This window comes from Cupressus sempervirens, chromosome 6 (genome assembly GCF_028749045.1).
Source record: "Cupressus sempervirens isolate cs-2001-9-10 chromosome 6, ASM2874904v1, whole genome shotgun sequence".
NCBI lineage: Eukaryota > Viridiplantae > Streptophyta > Pinopsida > Cupressales > Cupressaceae > Cupressus > Cupressus sempervirens.
Window position 1 is genome coordinate 146,992,817 of NC_143123.1, and position 22,168 is coordinate 147,014,984.

General features: G+C 36.7%; 1 protein-coding gene across 3 annotated transcripts in view; it reads right to left on the reverse strand.

Annotated features, from left to right (window-relative positions):
* Positions 1–232: 232 nt before the first annotated feature.
* The window catches only part of LOC149551656 (peptidyl-prolyl cis-trans isomerase CYP38, chloroplastic-like), a 38,893-nt gene continuing 16,957 nt past the window's right edge, over positions 233–22,168 (reverse strand). For 2 of the 3 annotated variants that reach the window (XM_089787170.1, XM_089787169.1), the window contains exons 5-8: positions 20,675–20,910; positions 1,262–1,404; positions 862–933; positions 233–623 (exon numbers count right to left, since the gene is read on the reverse strand). In XM_089787170.1, the coding sequence (XP_089643296.1) occupies positions 396–623; positions 862–933; positions 1,262–1,404; positions 20,675–20,910 (679 nt within the window). In that variant the 3' untranslated portion in view covers positions 233–395. Of the gene's footprint in view, positions 624–861; positions 1,019–1,261; positions 1,405–20,674; positions 20,911–22,168 lie in introns of all 3 variants that reach the window. The other variant, XR_016352795.1, reaches the window with a different exon arrangement.

Here is a 22,168-nt window from a genome sequence, read left to right on the forward strand (position 1 = left end):
GACTTTTCTAATTATTGGTAAGAACTTTGACACATGTCTCTTGTTATTTTGGAGAACATATTTTTAATGCTAGATTTTCTATTTCTTACCTTCTCTCATATTCCAAAGTATTTTTTTTCTAAGATTGGTAAATATTTTGTCTTTATACTTCAAAAAAGAAAGGATTGCAAAATTCTTAGTGGAAATAGGAGAATGCTTTTTTTTATTAAAAAAATAAACATAGTGCCAAAGATTAGCCACTAATGGATTTTTTATTATAAAAAAAAACCTAGCGGCAAAGATTAGCCACTTCAGTCCTCTCAGCATGCTAGAACATCCCATTTCTGTGAGGATGCATTTTAAAACATTGGATCGGAAACTAATTTAAAATAAATAGTAATTTGTGTTTACATGAATTACCCTACAATCTTGTAGCTAGGATTTACCAATTTATCAATACCAGAGACAACACGTAGAGACTCAATCACATCTCCAACCTTCAGGTCAGCTAGATGATCCTGATTTTGTGTGACATATCCAAAGACTGAATACCTTCCGTCCAAGATGTTAGATCTGCTAGGAGTGCCTTCATTTTCTTTCAGAAGCCATAAAATTTGGCTTGACGCCGAATTATCCTGAGATTCCTGTGCCACAATAAGAAGAATTTTATATCAGTGCAAGACATTTCTTCGAACCAAAGATGAGGTAATTCTATGTAACAGCTTGAATATATGGTATTTGCATGCACTAAAAAGACTCAGCCTGCCAGTAATAAAGAGAATGTGCACACTGCAAACCATTCACAATGCAGATGAGAAGACGTGATTTATATAACTTGATTGAGATTATAAATTGGAAATATAAATGGAAAGATGAACCCACATCACGAGCCATGGCCATAGTTCCAGTTGCATTGAATGGAAGCTTCGTCTGGACCTTATACCGACCAAGCTCCTGCTAAGTCGAAAGGGGAAAACGGTTAAGTACATGATTGTCTGTAAGCCTCCATTGATCGTTTCTTTCTTCATGCAAGATTAGGCTATCACATCAGAAATCCATTTCTATTTTAGTGACTTACAATGCTTACATTATAATGATACTGTCCTAGAAATGACAGCATCAGAATGATAACATTACATATATGAAAAGTAAGTGATATTATGGAACGATCATGTGTGTGTAGTACGTACAATTGCTTCATCTCTTAGAATCCCTAAGCATAGACTCAGTAAAAGCTTAGATCCAGCCAAATTAATTATTCAGATGATGTGAAGCATCGTACCTCCAATGTTTGCCCATAAATAGGTGACCTGTCTCCGTCAACCATTATCTCTAGAGGGATTGTTCGTATCTTTTCTGTACTGGGATCTACAAAACCCTCGGCTGGTCCTTTAGGGTCTCCAGTTTGTACTACAAACCCATCAGCTGCCAATCCAGAGGTCAACTAAAGAATTAGAAGAAAGTTTCTGCAGAGCTTACGATAAAGATTTAAGTGCGTGCTATCAAATTCCATTTTGTAAGTGTTCTCAAACATCACCTTCAAGAAATGACTACTTAAATTTCAAGATTAATCATGCTGGCCATGGTTGAAAGTTGAAACCGCGATTAGTGCTGAAAAGAGGTTTAAATTCGACACTTCAATAGCAATAAATTACTAAGTGCTCGTACACTAAGTGGCGATGCAGAGGATATTTGAGGTGCCTTTCAATCATAGAAAAGCTATAAGAGTGTGCTGCATTTGTAGTAGTGTTGAGTTGAATAATTCAAACTGTGGAGGAGATTATATGTAGCTCTAGTGATGAGGAGCATCTTGCATGGAAAAATTATTGAGAAAAAAAAAAAAAATTGGAGGAGAGAGAAAGTGACGAAAATTAGAGGAGAAATAATTTTAAAAATAAAAAAGGGGAAAAAGGAGAAAAGAAAGGAAAAGAGGATTTTTATTTTTGAGGTGCATAGGTGGCATAATAGAAAAAAATAAAAAATAAATGGTTGTCATTCCATTTATCGAGGTGTGTGAGTAGAATTCTAAAAAGTTATGAATATTGTAGAAAGTTTTGGAAGTTGTAGAAGGTTGTGGAAAAGTCATGTATTGGGTGGTAAGTGCCTATTTAAGCAAAGCATATGAGCATTTCTAATCAAGCTCAAGGAGTAGCTTGAGAAGTGGAAGCTCAAGGAGAAGCTCGAGGAGTAGAAGCTTGAGAAAGAGAAGCTCGGAAAGTAGAAGCTTTGGAAGGAAAGCTTGGAAAGGTGAAAGTTGTGGAAGGTGAAGCTTGGAAAGCTTGGAAGGCTTCAAGGTGTTAAAAAGAAGGAGGAAGTGAAGAGTGAGTTTTCTTGAGTCTGTGGACAGAGCGTCGAATGTGAGGCAGTTTACAGCAGGATTGTGATGGACTTGTGAGTGTAGACAGAGCGCCGAATGTGAGGCAGTTTACGCTTGGATCTTGGATAAAGTTGGAGAAGAGCTAGTGGCTGCGGTTTAGAAACAAGGAGGTTGTTTGGTGGCTTGCGAGCACAAGTTGAGATCTTAGAGGTTTCTACTAGAGTGTGGATCTGGACTCGCTTAGGGTGGTGTGGCCCTTCGTCAGTGGTATCAGAGCGTACCTTCATCAGTGGTATCAGAGCGTACCTTCATCAAGTGGTATCAGAGCGTACTTCATTAGTAGTATCAGAGCAAGAGTTCCTGAGTGTACAAGCAGATCGTCGAAGTGTGAGGCAGTTTGTACCAGGACCTTGGTTGGGTGAAATTTATCAGAGCAGGAGTTCTTGAGTGTACAAGCAGATCGCCGAAGTGTGAGGCAGTTTGTACCAGGACCTTGGTTGGTTGAAGTTTATTAGAGTGGGAGTTCCTGAGCGTGTAAACAGATCGCCGAAGCTGAGGCAGTTTGCACTAGGACCTTGGGAGGACATGCAGATTGATTGATGGATGACTAACTTGTTGAGGCATGATCGTAGAGAGCTTGTGGATTGCAAATCCGTTGTCCTAGACTTGTGATGTGGTTCCTAATTGTTCGTGCGAGGTGGCAGGTTGCGATCTGACTTGCAAACGATTTGAGGTTGTCACAAGGAGCGTGGGAAGGATTTGTTGCAGAGGGTTTACAAAGATCTTGGGAGATGGCTCCAAGAGGATTGGACCCTAAGATGATTGCGAAAATCCATGATATAGTGGAGAAGAATTTTTCGAAGATGATTTCTCGGTTGGATGCTAGATTGGCTAATCAAGTTAAGAAGGTCAAGGTGGAAGAGGATGGTTTTGCTGATCAGTTTGTAGAGCCTGATGCAGAACCTGCAGAGCAACTAGAGGTTGTTGCTAAAGATATTCCTAATGTTGTTGATGTTGGGACAGATGTTGATTTTCATGATCAGTTGGTTGAGTCTGACATGGAGACTGTAGAGCACTTGGTCATGGATGATTCGGTTGTTGGAGGTGAGTTATGTATTGTAGAGCATCTTGTTGTGAGCAATGAGGTTGCTCGTGTTGAGAGTTTGGCATGTGTTGATGGAGATCTACATGTGGTTGTTGATGTGGGGTTTGTTGCTACGGGTATGAATTCACCAGTTGCTGATGTGGATGAGGGTTTTCTGATGAAGAATTATGTTCAGTTTGTTCCTGGGAGTGAGCATGCTAATTGGATGGTTGAGATTCTGGTGTTTGATAGAGTAATGCAGATGTGGAAGATTTGCATGGTGGTTTTGTTGTCCCTATTGAGGTGGAAGCCTTTGGTGAAGATGAAGATGGTGGTAGATCTTCTTTTTGGCATCAAAGTGTGGGACACACTTTTCTATCTACCGGGGGAGTCTGATGCAGGAGCATCTTGCATGGAAAAATTATTGAAAAAAAAAAAAAATTTGAAAAAAAATAATAATTCTGGAAGAGAGAAAAAGTGACGAAAATTAGAGGAGAAATAATTTTAAAAATAAAAAAGGGGAAAAAGGAGAAAAGAAAGGAAAAGAGGATTTTTATTTTCGAGGTGCATAAGTGGCATAATAGAAAAAAATAAAACATAAATGGTTGTCATTCCATTTATCGAGGTGTGTGGGTAGAATTCTAGAAAGTTATGAATATTGTAGAAAGTTTTGGAAGTTGTAGAAGGTTGTGGAAGATGTAGAAGGTTGTGGATAAGTCATGTATTGGGTGGTAAGTGCCTATTTAAGCAAGGCATATGAGCATTTCTAATCAAGCTCAAGGAGTAGCTTGAGAAGTGGAAGCTCAAGGAGAAGCTCGAGGAGTAGGAGCTTGAGAAGGAGAAGCTCGGGAAGTAGAAGCTTTGGAAGGAAAGCTTGGAAAGGTGAAAGTTGTGGAAGATGAAGCTTGGAAAGCTTGGAAGGCTTCAAGGTGTTAAAGAGAAGGAGGAAGTGAAGAGTGAGTTTTCCTGAGTCTGTGGACAGAGCGCCGAATGTGAGGCAATTTACAGCAGGATAGACTTGTGAGTGTAGACAGAGCGCCGAATGTGAGGCAGTTTATGCTTGGATCTTGGATAAGGTTGGAGAAGAGCTAGTGGCTATGGTTTAGAAACAAGGAGGTTGCTTGGTGGCTTGCGAGCACAAGTTGAGATCTCAGAGGTTTCTACCAGAGTGTGGATCTGGACTCGCTTAGGGTGGTGTGGCCCTTCGTCAGTGGTATCAGAGCGTACCTTCATCATCTAGATCCGAGAAAAAGACCAATAACAAGCAGGATTTTCAACTTAGATAGATCACAAAGTTCAAACATAAAAATTAAAGTACATGATATGGTTGCCAATGGTCATCATACATAATAACTAGAAAGGAGATCCAATTCGTTAAGCTTAATTGGTTAAAGTATATCGAGTTCATTGTTGAGGTCTACACAAACTCCGAAGGAACATCTAAGATTGAATTTTAAGTTGTGACTCTTTGTCTTCCATAGATGGTTTTTTGTGTGGTTTCTTAAAAGAGATGATATTTAGTCATGTTGGTGCTCATATAAGCATAATATTTGCAAAAGATTAGTACAAAAGAGAAAAAAGTGAAAAAATCAAGCTATCTAGTGATGCATCTATAGAAGGGTTAAGTGGAATAATTCAAATCGTAGAGGAAATTATATGTAGCTCTAGATCCAAGAAAAAGTTATCTTTCTCACAACATTTACATTGTAGATGATTCACTAGACAGAAGGCAGGCAAGCAAATGGAGTACAAAGGAAAGCATAAGTTCATTTTGAAGGCTATGGCTGATTTTTAGTGTGGTTTCTTAAAAGAGATGATATTTAGTCTCATCATCATATGTTGATATTTAGTCTCATGTTGATGCTCATATGAGCATAATATTTGCAAGAGATTAGGAATATTAAAAGAGAAAAAGAAAAGGCAAGCTATGTAATGCTGCATCTATAGGAGGGTTAAGTGGAAAAATTCAAATCGTGGAGGAAATTATATGTGGCTCTAGATCCAAGAAAAAGCTCTCATTCTCACAGCATTTACATTTTAGATACTTCACAAAATTTCATACGAACAAAAGGTAAACTATACAATAAAGTTGCTACAATCTCAGTATTCATCCTGGAATTTCTATACGTGCCATGTTCCCGTGCTTTTCTTTTTCAAATTCAAAATTAATTTTGAAAAAACTAGAGAAAATAGGGAAAAGAAATCTTAAAGCTGATTCATTCTGACTTGTGCGGTCCTATGTTTGTTGCTTCATTAAGTGATTTTTGGTACTAAGTTACTTTTATTGACAACTTCTCATGTAAGACTCGGATTTATTTTTCTAAAAACTAAAGAGTTTGATGAGGTGTGTCTAGATTTAAAGAGTTCAAAACTCAAGTAGAGAATTTGTTTGAAAAGATGATAAAAAGTTTTAAGGTTTGATAAAGAGGGTGAATATAGTTCTGATGTATTGAAACTGGGATTAAGAGGCAGTTTTGTGTCCATGATCAAGGCCTACAAATCTTTCTTTGGGCAGAAGCTTGCAGGATAACTGTCTATGTTCAGAATCATAGTCCGCATCAAATTTTGGATAGTATGACTCCTGAAGAAGCATCCACAGGTGTCAAACCAGAAGTTGGCCATTTCAGAATTGGGTGTTCAGTTTACATTCCTGTACCTAGAGATTAAAGGTCTAAGTTAGAACCTTCAGGCAAGAAGGTAATTTGGCAAGAAGGTAATTTTTGTTGGCTAGAATGAATTTTCAAAAGCTTAGAAGGTCTACATTTAAACCAAAAGAAGATTAAAATCAGTAGAGATGTTTCATTTGAAGAAGATGTAGCTGGCAAAAGATCTAAATGGACTTCTGTGGAAATTGAACGAGAAGATTGTGAGACTTCTCAAGATATGGCTATCAATGCCCCTGATTCCCCTAGTCTCCTGAATTAGAAGATCCTATTGATCTTGTTGATCCTATAGACTCCTCTGCTGGTCCAAGTAATGTTTCTGAACTTGCAAGGCTTTTCTAATTCAGAATGGGTGCGTTGTGAACCTAACAGAAGGACCACTTCCAGTTGTTGTTTCAGCTTTTAGGTTCAGCTTTGATTTCCTGGTCCAACAGGAAACAATCATGTATAGCTCAAAGTAAAGAGAAGTTGAATATGTTGCAGCTTGTTTGTCAACACGAGAAGCAGTGTGGCTTCGAAAGCTTATTGCAGAACTTTGGGCAGCCTTTGGAACCAACTATGATTCTTTGTGACAACCAAAGTTATGTGAAGCTTTCAGTTAATCCTGTTTTTCATAATAACCAAGCATGTGGAGATCAAGTATCATTATTTAAGAGATTTGGTTCAAAGGAAGCAATTGAGCTCAAGTACATTTGCACGATTGAGTAGACAACAAACATTCTGACCAAGCTACTTCCTAAAGTAAAGATTTCTTACTTTCAAAATAAGCTTGGTATTGTGGAGAATGATGCTCTTGCCGAGAGAGAGTCTCAACTCCAATGGTTCTTATTTTATGTTGTAATTTTTTTTTCCTGTGATGGTGAAATTTGAGGTGAAAGCCCTTGTAATGCATTTTTCTCTATGATGGAGGAATTTGAGGTGAAAGCCCTTATAATGTACATTTCTCTTGATGAAGAAATTTGAGGTGAAACTTCTTGTTATGCATTTTTGTCTAAGATGGATAAATTTGAGGTGAAAGCCCTTATTTCTCTTTCCACTCGTGGAAGTAGCCATAGGGGTTGTCATGTTGAGAGACTCCATGACAACATAATGTTGAGTGACTCTATAATGAGAGCTTGTGTTATTTCACACGTGGGAGTAGCCATGGTGAACACCATGTTGAGTGAATCTATGATGCTATCACATTGAGAGAATTACTGATAAAATTTTGTTATTACTGCATATGGGTGTAGCCATCGTGTTTGTAATGTTAAGAGGGAGTGTTTATACTTTTAGAAGGAGAAATCATCCATACCTGTGATGGACATCTTATTTCCCTTTTTGATAATTCTAATGTTCTCAAGCTTTCTCAGAATGAATATATTGTGCTGGACTGTGTTTTCCTTGTTTGGTTTGATTGCTTGTATTGCTGGTTTTCTACCTCTCTAAGTTTTATTCTCTGCTATGTTTCTCAACTTTGTGGTTATGTCTCATCAGCAGCTCTTACAGAACCTCCAGTCCAGATGCTATTGTGATTGATCATTGCATATACTATCCAATGATCATCATATTAGTAGCCTTGAATATCCTTGAAGGTGAACCAACTTCTTTCCATAACCATCACTGCCCAGATTTAACAGAAGTTGTGTGCAAGTGTTGCTGAGCATTCAGCTCAGCTGGAATTACCATTTGCATTGGCAACGACTTCTTATTACCATCAGACTTAATTATTGTATATCCTTTCTACAGAATGGGCATCGGTTGAGCTGGTGACCATGTTTCATCCTTATGTTGAGAGTTGATGTTTCACATAACGTGTGTGACCTTTGGATTCGTAATGGCTGGTGTTATTACTGTTGTTAACTCAATGGTGTGTAGCGGGTGCTACCCGTTGAGTGGTCTTTTGGCAGGACATCAAGCATTGTTCTTGGTGACTGCATGTTGGTATCATTCAGAGATAAATGGTGTGAAAAATTTCAATGTGTGTGTGAAAGATAACTCTCAGTGAGTGTAGAACGTGTTCACATCCTCTATTTTGAGCATCATGTATGCTGGAGATTGTTTTAATAAACGATTTGGGCAATGATCAAATTTATTGTGTAAAACGTTTCACTGTCTAGTACCTGTGAGATACCTAAAGCATTGTATATTTTGGATATGCATAGCAGGTGTGTTTGAACTTTGAACTGTGTATAAGGCATATTGCTTGATTGTTTAGAGTTAGCAATCACTGGTTATTTTGTCTCCTGATTAAGCTTGAGAACATTGTATTTGCTTTTGAGCATTCAATAAAGGATCAATTTTTAGTGTGGCTGGATTTTTAATCCTCAAGTGGAGGGTTTTTCTAGGATAAATATTTGTGTCATCTGTTCTTGTGTAATTTTGCATTTCTGAATATTGCATTTTTGTCTTCTCAAAATCTAACAATTGCATTATATACTTTGTACTATATTAGGCTTGTTAGCATCATAACTAGTAAACCCAAATATAATGGTAGGAATCTTGATCCTGCATGCCATGTTTGTTGATAATTATCAACTATCCCTTTCAGAGAGAGCATTTTTATCATCAGTTAGTACCAAGAATCCCAATTTTTCCATGCTGTTGCACGTACGAAAGTGGATTAGCAAAATTTCTGTTTTCCACATCTGATTGTGTTAGTCAGCACGCGTGCTGTCTCTCAAATCACAGAACCAAGAAGCATGCCTGCTGGTTGTTTATGCCAAACATTCATTAATGTGTAAGATTAACATGGAATCTAATCTCTGCTGACATAGTTGGGGCCATTAATCTAATTACTTGTGCAGAAGATTTTGGTTAACAAAATGAACATATATCCTATAGATGGTAACTCTTCTGTTATTTCTTATTTGCCTTGTTCTTCACATATAGTTGCCTCATCGTAGGGGATAGTTTTAAGGTGGTAGCTAGATCAAGTTGGACCAAAAGCACCCAACTCTTTCTCTACATTTGTGATTAACCTGTCCTGGCTGAGGAATAGGAGAGAGATCTATTAGTGTCATGTAATATAGGATGCATTCTCCAAAACAAAATGAAAATGTACATAATTATAATATAGAAAATAGTTAAATTTGAAATAGAAGAATTTTTTATTTTATAATTTATATATATATATATATATATTCTTAGTTTTTTCTTTGCATCAACATTGTGTGTTTCCCCAAAGTACTAATTATTTCTGTCATATGACTACCAAATTAGCTTGTCTGACTCAGACTCATCATTTAACAAAACTCATAAGTGAAAAAATTAACTTGTTCAACTGAAATCTTGTCAAGTCTGATGAGTCAGCCAGTTCGGCCCATTCGGCTGACAAATGGGAGTAATTTAAAGAAACATGTGATGTCATCGTCAGCTTGACACAATCAAAATGCAAAAGACTACATACTATATACTTTAGAAAGGAGAAACACAATTTTGGAAACTATAAAACTATTGTATATATTTTTTGCTGGAGAAAATTGATTCATTAATTATGTCAGTCATTTTCAGTTCTATGTCCACCCAAGCAAGAGTGATGATTTGTGATTTGAAATTACACCGAAGGACAGCCATATACCTCCTGAGAGAGGAGATCTTAGGAGACCTATGTTTCTCAGTCATTCAGATAGACAAGTAAAAAAATGCTGCAATTCAATCTCGGAACTTTTTAAACCACATCACATCTTATTTTCAAAAGTAAAGCAAAAAAAACATATCAGAAACCTGCAAAAAGATCTTAATAAACTATTTTCCAACAGAAGAAGTTCACTGCACATAGAAGAATTTAAAGATATTGGTTCTAGCTGATTGGCCTTATGGCAAGTTCTTATGCTAACAACTGCCAACTCAAGGATTTGTGTGAATGCACAAACATGTGGCAAGATAGTGTTTCTCCTCCTTATGACTCCTATTCCTCATAATACTTAACCAACCACTTGTAGTGAATTTATCAAAAATGTCATGCTTGGGTGTAACTATAATGTACCCATAAAGAACATGACAATAAACATAAGGGAAATGTCTAGAAAAAACACAGAATTTGTCATTTCTGCAATGTTATTCCTAGTTTTTCTTTAAAACCAAGTGGGCTACTATGAAACTTTTGTCTCATAAACTTGGTTCATTTCTAATATATCCAATGAATTTTAAACATATCTTGGTCATTTCCTTCTATTTAAATTTTGAAAAAACATCATCTGTGGGGTAAATGTACAATTAAGCCCAATTCTTCCTCCTTTCCTTCAAGTGGAGCCATTTCCTTTCAGATTCTAAAAAATTGGAACCTCTTGCAGTTTGCCTCCATTCAGAGAACACAAAATTTTACCAATTTCTCAGAACTTGTTAAAAGAAGAGTATCTCTCAATCCTTTTTCCTTTAACGCAATGGGAGACATGGTCACAATCAAAAACATGTTACTGACTGAGGTTTCATATTGAGAGATTTTGTCCATTGGCAATTTTGTGAACTCAATATAATAGGTTTCTGATCTGTTTTCTGGTGTGTATTGCCCAGAATGCATATGATTTCAATACTAGAAAGGAGTAAATCTTTACCTCCTTTCACAAAAATTCCTAGGTAGTATATTCATTTGGAGTGACAAGGAAAAATATTAAAAATAGTGATATTGCTATCAAGATCCAACGCTGTAGTTCTAGAGTCAGATTCATTGACCAATATTTCATAAGTAATGGTTCACAAGAACCCATCTCTCATGAGAATGAATGGAACACTTGGCACTCGTTGCATCTAGGTGACGTTCACAAGGGTGATGCATTGGGCCTTCCTGCAAGATCACCCATCCTAGCAATGCTCCAACTCGCGCGCGTCTAACCACGAAGTTTCCTCCAAGGTTAAGCCCACTTAGTTTGCTATCCCATTTGCAAAAACATCAGCAAGTGTGTTCCTTATGAACCATTCATTAAAGATCCCCTTTCTCTTTATCAACTGATAAGTAGGATGTTTTTTCCACATGTCAAATTGTGATATTGGTTTCAGGATTCAACTGTATACTTCTTGAGTCAAGCTCATTGATCCATGTTTCATGAGTAATGGTTCACAAGAACCCATATTTTGTGAGAATGAATAGAACACTAAGCAGGCATTGCATCTAGGTTGAAATGTCCTAAACTAGATATTTAACCGATTTCTTTCCCAGTTAACATTCCGAACATAAACATGTGAAGTTCCATTGTAAAACTAGTAATATAAATCCTAGGAAATAACCCCACTAGATATAAAACTGATATTCAACACTTAAACATAGGTAGATGCATTACGAAAACACAATAAAAACCAGTAGATTCTCCAATAAATACTACTCTTCTTTCTCAAAACGTGATTCAAGATTCAAGCATATGAACATGCATTACAAACCCATAATATAAAACCAGTAAACTCTCATAAAACTCCTTAAAATAACGCTATTGCATTATACAACAGCAATACAATAACTGACTTTCAAAATCCAAATCCTAAATACCGTTTCACAGTCAAATTCGAAAACTTAAGAAAAGAACATGTAAGCACATGTGAGACACCTAATGTGACGTCTCCTAGGACAATGGGTTTGCGTCCACTGTCTGTCGGCACAAGGGCCTATGTGCTCATACTAGCTGAAAGCTGAAACTTTCCGATTACACTCCCAAGAGAGAACTGAAATCTGAATAATAAATCCATGCATGCCCAAATGAAAGAGTCTCTTCTCCTTTTAACCCCACAGTTGTGACTCTTCGACTTCCCTCCTAGCATTCCATCTTATCTCTCCTTGTCCTTTTGTCCACTTTCTAATATTAAATTGACCCTTTATATTTTGAGTTCAAACTCTCCAAGTCAATTCTAAGGTTATATATAATATGTCTTAAATATTTCTAATGTCCCAAAAAGGGGACATTACAAATCTCCCCTCCCTAAAATTGCTTGTCCTCAAGTAATCAGTACTAGGATCCCATACATATCTACAAGTAGACCTATAGCCCAAACTGAAAGCAAATCTAGACACACTGCGAAGCAAGGTGTCACTTTGCAACCCATCCATCAACCCGATCCCTAGGTCCCATATAAAACTATGAAATATCACTACACTTGTAGACTGTACAACTCTGCTTATCCTCGCATCCAATCTCAAACTGAGCAGAATTATAACCAAATCCTCAATAAGCCATACCTGAATATTGTCAACACCTAGATCCCAAAACTTGTTGCCATAACCAGCAGATATGATAAGGTAGAAATGTATCAATGCACTATGCATAACCCAGTAGATGGTGACAACCCAACCTAAATAGATGACGTAATAAACAAGCCGCTAAAAAACTGAGTGTAACACCCTGGGTGTATCAAATTCCCTACTGTCACCATCAAATTGGATAACCTCTGAATACATAGGTACTATGAATAAGAATAAAGTTGAAAACCCATTCCTTGAGATCGGAACATAACTCCCACCAATACTATAACAAATCTATCTAAAGGCTATAACTCCCACCAATACTATAACAAATCTATCCAAAGGCTGGTGTATGTAATCCAACCAACTGTTGTATAGTGTGAAATCGGAAACCCTACTAGAACTGATCCAATGGCAATCAACCGTAGTCAATTCACCACTTCCATCTTGTGACCCATATTCATTGTTGGGAATCGTACCAGGGTTACATATCCTAAAATCATAATCATCTTCTTCATGATAATCAAAAGTAGAGTCCTCATTTATCTCAAAAAGGGGATTATCGGAAATCCAATCAGCATCTACTTCAAACACGGGGTTGTCGATTAGTTGAATGTAACCTAAAACTTTGCTACTTGGTCTTTTAAGATAACTATCCAAGTCATAAGTTTGTTGAATGCTATCAAACTCAACAGTGACTTCTTTGAAAACTCTTGCTTTACCTTATCCTCATGTTCCCGAAAGTGATTTGTGACCTTGATCTGATTTTCTGCTTCCTGAAGAGAAAATTGAGTTCCATCCAATGCCTCCTGAGTAGACTTAAGCTCCGTATTGAGCTCCATAATCCCATTCCTTTCCTTTTTCAGCTGATCAACATGTATTTCAGCAGCCTTAAGAATGTTAACCCTGTCGGAAAGCAAATATAAATAATTTGATTTCATAGTTTGAAGAGTTGTTTTGATCACTTGCAAATCATAAACAAACCAATCTGCTTCCACTCCCTTTTGAACCTTTCTGTAGAGATCTTCCACCATCTTGTGAGTGCTGTCATAATGAACCAGCAATGCTACAACCATGTCATTACTAACCTTCAACTGATTATTTAAGGTATGCATGTCATTATTGTCCTGTTGATGCAGTTCATCATCTTGCAATATTATCTTGGATTGTTCCTTTGAATTCATGTCATGGGCGTAGGAAATATAGGGTTCATCACACAAAGACCCCAACCTGCTATTACCTTGTGTGCAACTGGCTTCATCCACCTGCTTATCAAAGCTAATCTCCAAATCACCAACATAGAAACTTGCACCCTATATCACCTCTTCTATATGATCACCAAAAGGCTACAAATGGATGGGGGTTAACTGTTCTACTTTTTCAAAGTCCTCTATTCGATGATTTTGATCTGCTAGAAACTCCTCATACCCATTTTGCACTGGTCTTTTCCAAGGAGACCCTGAACCAATTCCAAATACTACAGTTTTGCCTAATGCGTCTTATTTTGCTGCTCTAGATGAAAATTCATGTAATCATTGAAAGGTGTGTCATTCTGTACTCCGGTGGGAAGTTTTTTATACTCTATATAAAGTCGAGTATTTCTGCTCTTAATTCAGATTGATCATCAACACACGGGTGCACATACTCGTTATGAGTTTGTCCAATACAATCATTTTGGAATTGATGATAAGGGCTCATAATTTAGGTATCAAACAATGATTGAAGGGAATTCATTGCAACTCATTAAGTACCAAGTGCCAATGCAGAAGACAATACATTCTGAGGTGCTAAACACTGTTCTGCGAAATTGGCTCTTGCTGCAAATTGACTGGACATTGTAATGCCTGACATTCAATAGAGTATGGTGTGTTATCACTACCACTGTAACTGTAACTCTGTAGTCTAGGGTACTGACGTTAATCAACAGCTCCTGCCCTTTTTGATGAATCTAGGTTCCATAGGAAGATTTATTTGAATCACAATGTTCTATCCTTGTGCACTTAAATATAAGAATAAATTCCTGAAGTCTGAAAACATCCGGCTGTGATAAAATCTGCTGCCTGCTCTGGATGATCGCAGTCCCTAATAAGTATTGTGCTGGTCTTCTCATGCATTAACAATTCAATCAAAATGAAGAGGTTGGTTACCCAAGATGCAACAATTATTGCCGCCAGCTAGGGAATGGTTTAGAAAATTTATGAAAGCCCAAATGTAAAATACCAGGTGTCTAGATGCAGCAGTGCTGAACACCTGATAAATGAAGATAAAAATTGCATTTTATAACAGTCACCATGTTTACCAATCTTCCAACATCAACTCTTCCAAGTTGTAAGCACTTGATCCCTTGATACTCAAACTCCAAGTTTATAAACCATCATGTTACCTGTTCAGCTTTCAATAACATTACTCCAGCTATGCTTGACCAACAACCTTCAGCCTCAACTGAAAACACCAATAGAAAAACTCTATTGCCACAAATAAACTTTATTCGATGAAAATTGAAGGTCGAAAATTGAGTCGTCATAATGAACTGACAATCGTCAAGGCACCACGTCGATCATAACTTGAGCCATCCCATATCAAGAAGGCCCAATGCCATGTCATCACAAGCCCGACTACAACCAAACTCCTCTTCACAATCTCCAAATTTCATGCGGTTACAGCTATACTGGCTGTACGTGTCTTGAGGAACGGTGGGGTTACCTTCTACATATCGCCATCATTGTGTTTGCAAGAATTGCTTTCGCACGAAACTTGAAACCTAAAGCAATAGGGTAGGGCTCTGTGCATGTTGCTAATAAAGAGTATATTAGAGCCTTTAATTTCTTCCTCTGTATAGCTATTTCTGAGGGTCCAAATGGCAAAAATCCTTTATATATAAATTTTTTAAACAATATACTCAACAAGCACTTTTGGATCACCACCAAGCGGATAGAACTCAAGCCCAGCTTTCAAAACAAATTCCTCAAAATTTGAACGAGTAGCTAATGTCACACGATGCCCGTATCCCTGTAAGCTTTGTCGAACAGAGAATTCCCCTGCAACTGGATTTTTTATCACACCCAGGGTATCCCCACACTAGCAATTGTTTCTTGCTACCCTCAATTTCCATGTGGATGCATACATGACACAAAACAATTATGTCTAGACAGCCTCCCACCTGGCGTCTCACCCTGACCGGATTCTCATTTCTGAATCCTTAGTGTTGGCAGATAACACTACTTGCCCTCTTGCTTGCTGACGACACCTCTGATCACCAATGTAAATGCACAAAGTATCTGAAGATGTAATGGTTGTTGTCAATTGGTGAAATAATGATCAACTTCCTAAATGTGACTGGTCCTCTAACAATCTTATTCGCTCAGACTCACGAGTTTAACAATGGGTGTGCGTTAAAGTTCCTTCCATGTCCTGCCAATTTTGCACTCGAAGACAAAATGAATAGACTTTGAGCATAACTATTTAGCTTGGCTAAACGTTTTAATGCATCATTTATTAAATAATGCAGGCCTAAAATAGCCAACACCAACTTTACATTCAACTCCTCTGTACGATATGCAAAAAATGCTTCTTATTGAGTTACATGATTCGAAACATATAATGCGAGATTCAAGAAACAAGTCTTAGCTCTTATTAAGTGATAGTCCTAGTAAAATGAGAGAAATTATAATGGATGGAACCTAGATTGTGAAGATCCCGAAATGAATTGGAGCTGCGATTTGAAGTAGATTCACGCTACCTATTGTTTGATCAAACCGTCGTCTCTACTTCTTCAGACAATTGTCGTCTTTCACACTAACCCTGATATCTGTTTACCAAAGTAAGGTGCCCCCTGTGTGGAGGAAGGAACTGCCTCACAGCTGGAAGATGCTTTGCCTGTGTTGGGGCCGTAGGAGAAATTTGTTGTTGTCTGGCAAACTCCCGCAATACCTTTTACCCCTTATATCTTATTCCCATACTCCAACTTGTATATCCCTAACACCTGTATATCCCTAACACCCATAGATTTGTTACCAGGTGGCTTCCAGCCTTGGACGTAGATTAATGCCACTACAAATGAGATTAATTGTTGTAACTACCTTGCAGCTATGAGTAACTGCCAACCTGGCCTGTCGTCAAACACCACATCTACCTGAAAATGTCATGTATGTGCCCACGTAAATCTACAAAATTCAATCACCAGTTTTGTTGTCTACCATAGGGCTTCAACAACCTGTGAATAGATGTGTCAACTCAGCTCTTGTTTATGAAACATACAATGTGAGCACTAGTTTTTATACATATGTCAGTCCATTCCTGAGAGGAACTTCAAAGGAAAAGGATCCCTTCTAAGAGCTTCCTCCGCTCCAAATCATGTGAAGCTAATGATCTTGACTCAACAGTTGTATTACCAATGCTACATGCAGATATTCTATTATGGATTTATGTCGCCAATATCACAGCATCTGTCCCACCTGTAATGTTCTAAGAACAATATTCAAATATAATTTCTGAGACAAGGACCAAACTAACTGTTTAGAGTACTCAATCCGGATTCTTACAAACTTGCCTATTGATGAAGCTTTACCAACTCGCAGATTTTGTAATTATTTCTAAAACCACACAGGTTGCAGAATACTAGGCTCTAATACCATTGAAATGTCCCGAACCAAATATTTAACCAATTTCTTTCCCAGTTAACATTCAGAACATAAACATGTGAAGTTGCACATTGTAAAACCAGTAATATAAATCCTAGAATATAACCCCACTAGATATAAAACTGATATTCAGCACTTAAACATAGGTAGATAATTTACGAAAACACAATAAAACCCAGTAGATTCTCCAATAGATACTACTCTTCTTTCTCAAAATGTGATTCAGGATTCAAGCATATAAACATGCACTACAAACCCATAATATAAAACCAGTAAACTCTCATAAAACTCCTTAAAATAACGTTATTGCATTATACAACAGCAAAATACAATAATTGGCTTCCAAAATCCAATCCTAAATACAGTTTCACAGTCAAATTGGAAAGCTTAATAAAAAACCCTGTAAGCACATGTGAAACACTTGATGTGACGTCTCTAAGGACAATGGGTTTGCGTCCACTGTCTGCCGACATGAGGGACTACGTCCTCATCCTAGCTGAAAGCTTAAGCTTTCTGATTACTCTCCCAAGAGAGAAATCCAAGCATGCCCAAATGAAAGAGGCTCTTCTCCTTTTAACCCCACAATTGTGACTCTTTGACTTCCCTCCTAGCGTTTCATCTTATCTCTCCTTGTCCTTTTGTCCACTTTGTAATATTAAATTGACCCTTTATATTTTGAGTTCAAACTCTCCAAGTCAATTCTAAGGTTATATATAATATGCCTTCAATATTTGTAATTTCCCAAAAAGGGGACATTACATAGGTGATGCTCATAGGGATGAAGCATTGGGCCTTCGTGGGAGGTCACCCATCCTAGTATTGCTCCAACTCAAGTTCGCCTAACCCTAGAGTTTCTACCAAGGTTGCACCCATTTAGCTTGCTACCCCATATGCAAAAAATTCAGCAAGTATCATGCCTTATGAACCACTCATTATAGAGGCCCTTTTGCTCATCAAGTATAAGGAGGTATTTTCCACAAGTCAAATTGTGATATTGCTATCACAATTCAACAATGTACTTCTTGAGTCAAACTCATTTACCCATGTTTCATGAGTGATGGTTCACAAGCACCCCTCTCCCATGAGAATGAATGGAACACTTAGCACACATTGGATCGAGGACAAACTCTTAATAATCATCGATAGTTACTGCCAAGAATTTGGCGAAAGATATTTGCAAATACAATCTCAAATTCTATGTGATAAGGTTTCTCTTGATAGATAAGGAAATAAATAATATTTTAGAATGCATTTACAAACATCTTTTATTTCAAGTACTTATAGGGTAATTGCGAAGACATGATGAAAGATAGACATCGGGATTATTGAAGCTTTTTCCTAAGATGAGTCCTCAATTTCCAATTGACTCATGCTCTCAAATAGGAAATATCTAGGATAAATATCTGTACGGTTCACAATATATCTGTAGAAAAAAATCTTTCATCATCCAACGTCAAACATTGATAAATTAAATAAACATGTGTATATTTTATGTAGGTTTTCTTTGTAAAGATTCAATAATCCCTTTAAATACCAAGAGGGACTTTTTCCTACATGCTATTGCAAATTCAAATTTGTATAGATGATAATTCATCATTAATCTATTCGCTAAACAGGATAACTAGCAGTTTTATTCCAGTAGCAGATAAACCAATCTTGGATAACACCATGTGTTAGTGTTTTAATTTGTTTCCTCAAGACAAAGCAAAATTGAAAAACGAACGAGCATAAACCTTCAAATTTGGAGGGGATTCTGTCTGAAATATAAAGTAAACCTAAACTTAAGCTAAATTAATCATAGACACCAAACTTTAGACAAGATACAAATAACACACACAATTATATTCTTTAGGAGGAACATTGAATTCCTTCTTTGTGTTTGAGGGTTGCGCAAAAAGAATGTGACAATCCTCAGCTAGTTTGAAATATGACAAACTTTTCACACATACAACCAACTAGTGATTAGTTATACAGCAAGATAGTTTAAAATTATGATGCACCTCCAGCCAGGCTGTAACAAAAAGTCACTACAAATTGGTCTTCATATTCTACTCCCAAAATACAAGTATTAAGTAAATAACTATTTGCCTATGTGTTTGCCTCAGAAACAAGCACCAAAGTATTAAAAAGACAAGCACCAAACCCTTTTCTATGTAAATATTCAATAATTAGGAAGGTTCACCTTTGATTGGAGGAGGTACTTTGTCCCACATGCTATTGCAAATTCGTATTCATACAAATGATAGGTCGTCATTAATCTATTTGCTCAAAAGGATCAGTCACAATTTTATTCCTATAGTAGATAAATCAACCTTGGATGATAGATCATGCAGATTAAGTAATTCAGACGCAACTCATTGGGCCATTACGAATATCTCTTAGTGTTGCGAAGAAGTGCTACCTAGTTGGCTCCAAAGTTCAAGCACAAGAACCCACAACTTTAGCTTTCATGATTAACATTCTCTACTAGATCCTTGGAAACTCTATGCTAGTTGATGATAATGTATTGTATTAATGATCAATAATTGTATCATACTCTTGTGCATTTATAATTATGTTTTTCCTCTATAATAGTATATGCACTATATTAGATGAGCAGTATGGAATACTGAAGCATACTCCAATACCTTATGGTTTTATCCTCTTCTAGTTCCTGTTAGTGTTTTCTTCATTGTTGATGGACAACAATGTATTTTCGCGATGCTTCTAGATAACCAATGTATTTTATTTTTTCTTAACTCCACTACGAATGATGGATATTAATCGAGAGGTGAAAACATGGTAGTACGTAAAACATCAATAAGCTATATTTTTAATTCTTCTTTGTTAATGTCAAGTTTTCATTAAATATTAATCAAGAGGTGAAAACATGGTAGTACTTAAAACATCAATAAGCTATATTTTTAATTCTTCGTTGTTAATGTCAAGTTTTCATTAAATGTATATCATAAAAGGTTTCATTCCTCAAGTGTCAAATTAACCAATACCTTAAAGCATTGTACTATTTCAAACCTTGTATACTTCCACAATCCATAATATTAAGACAACAATTTACTATAAAATAACTCAACAATTTTTAGGTTCTATTAAAATAAACTAGAGGATTCCATTAGAAACCTGAAGAGTTATTAGGAATAATATTGAATCACAATTCATCCAATCCAATAATTGACCTGAACTTGGATTCTTCGAGGAGTCATTTAACATTAATAAAGAATTATTTTATGTAAACAAAATAAAAAAGTGTAGAACTGAGTTTATACAAGAAAATAATCCAAGTTGGAGGTGAATGATGAACTGGAAGAAAGATATACGAGTAGCCCTCACGATTATACATTACAATAGCTTATCTCATAGAATCACAACTGCTTGCAATGTGATTTGAAACTATGAACTCAAGCCATTCAACAGAATTCCATGGACAAAGAAATTAAAAAGTACTTTCTACTTTAGATTCTTGATAACGTGTGCTAATTTCTGGCAAAAGTAAAATAGGGAAGTAAAAATAAAGGCTAACTTCATTTCCTACATCATCTAAACCAAGAATGTAGAAATTGTTAGTTGTGAACCACAAGACACACATTTGGTGAGTCATTCATATGCAGATTTAAAATTAACTCTTTTTGAGTGACATTTTCCAAAAACATCCACTTGTTGTCATAGATACAATTTCAATTCTTAAAACATCTTTAATAGGTATATTATACTTAGTCAACTTTTCTTGATTAGAAGTAAGGGTAACGTGAGTACAAAACTCAAACAGTAATATAAATGGGCTTTCAAAGTGAATGCCTTCAAAATCCCACAAAACAAAGACAGAAAGGAAAGGGAAGGTGAGTGTACCTCTTTGAATCTCCATACCGTCATAAAAATGTCTTTGTATGAGATCCACAAAATTCCCTGCAGCAACAGGGGCATTATAGCCATCTAGAACCAGCTGAAAAACAAAATCATCAAAATTGGGGTTATTCTTGATCTTCACTTTCATTTCTACCACGGCTCTTCCTTTCAACAGAGGTCTATCTGCATATTCTTGAGGCACATCAAAAGGGAACTTGTCCACCATATTCTCCTCCACACTGCAGAAATCCAATGGCCCAGGAACATCTCAGCTGCAAATCAATAAGGAATTAACATATGAGATGCATGCATGCATATAAAGTAGACTTCATCTAAGCATTACAAAATCTCCCGATTCATAAGCCAATCAATTTTCTTTTTCGAATTAGTTCACTGATCTTCCCCCCAAACTGGAAGCATAGATTAGCCTATATGTACACGTTGGCCAAGTGCTATCCTCCTCTCATTTTGTATAAGAGACTTCTTTCATTTAGATGTCTACACTGAAACAGAAAATATATTTTTATTATGTTATATTTGAATACTGATACTATCTCTAACCCAACAAGTGAAGCCCACAAAGATGTTTATCTCTATGATTAAAGCTTCTCACTGCTCTATGTTGGCCCATAATAAATTGGAATAAAGGGGCATCTCATGATGTGTGTACTCTAAGTGAAGTCCACAAAGATGCCCATCTCTAAAAGAATGAAATGGTAGCCCTGTATGAAGAGCTGATGAAAGGAAACTTTATACTCACCTATGAAGAATTTCAACACATAAGGTATGCCGAAGTGCCCACACAAAAAGATTTCTGATGGCATACAAGCAAAATGCAGCTCAAAGCATTCAGTAAAAATCCCCACAACTTCGAAAATAAGGACTTTGATGATAACAGTATTGTACTAAATTCTAATTTGATCCTAATATGGCATATCTGAGGGATATCATAAATCCAAACAAGAACAAGCTAATCTATTGTCTAAGAACTGGACTAACTATTAAATGCTTATTCAACTTTCAGATAGACAATGCTTCAAGGAACCATACGCTTAGAATATGACATCATACTAATAAATAATTCTGTACATGGACTTTGCTGGTCTGTTTTCATTCAGTTGCACATAGGAATAAGCTCAGCATTTTTTTTAGGCCTCAGTCATCAGCCTCTCTACTCCTAGAGCTGCACAATACTCACCATACCCATTTCTATGCAGTTTATGGGTATCCATAATGGGAAAGTTTAGCAGGAGCTTGTCCATGCACTAATGGTGCATCTTTCAATCTGACTTATTACTTTTGGATTCTTCCTCCCACTCCTTACCAACCTTTTTCTCCCCCATTACCTCAGTTCTATCTTCTTCCCAGCTACATTTGCACTTGGTTCTCATTTCAGGTTGCTTGTGCACTTCTTCCTCATCAATGCATATGCCCAACTACAGGAGTGCTGTGCTTGGTGCAGCAACAAAACTACTCACTTCGACGATCTTAGATAAT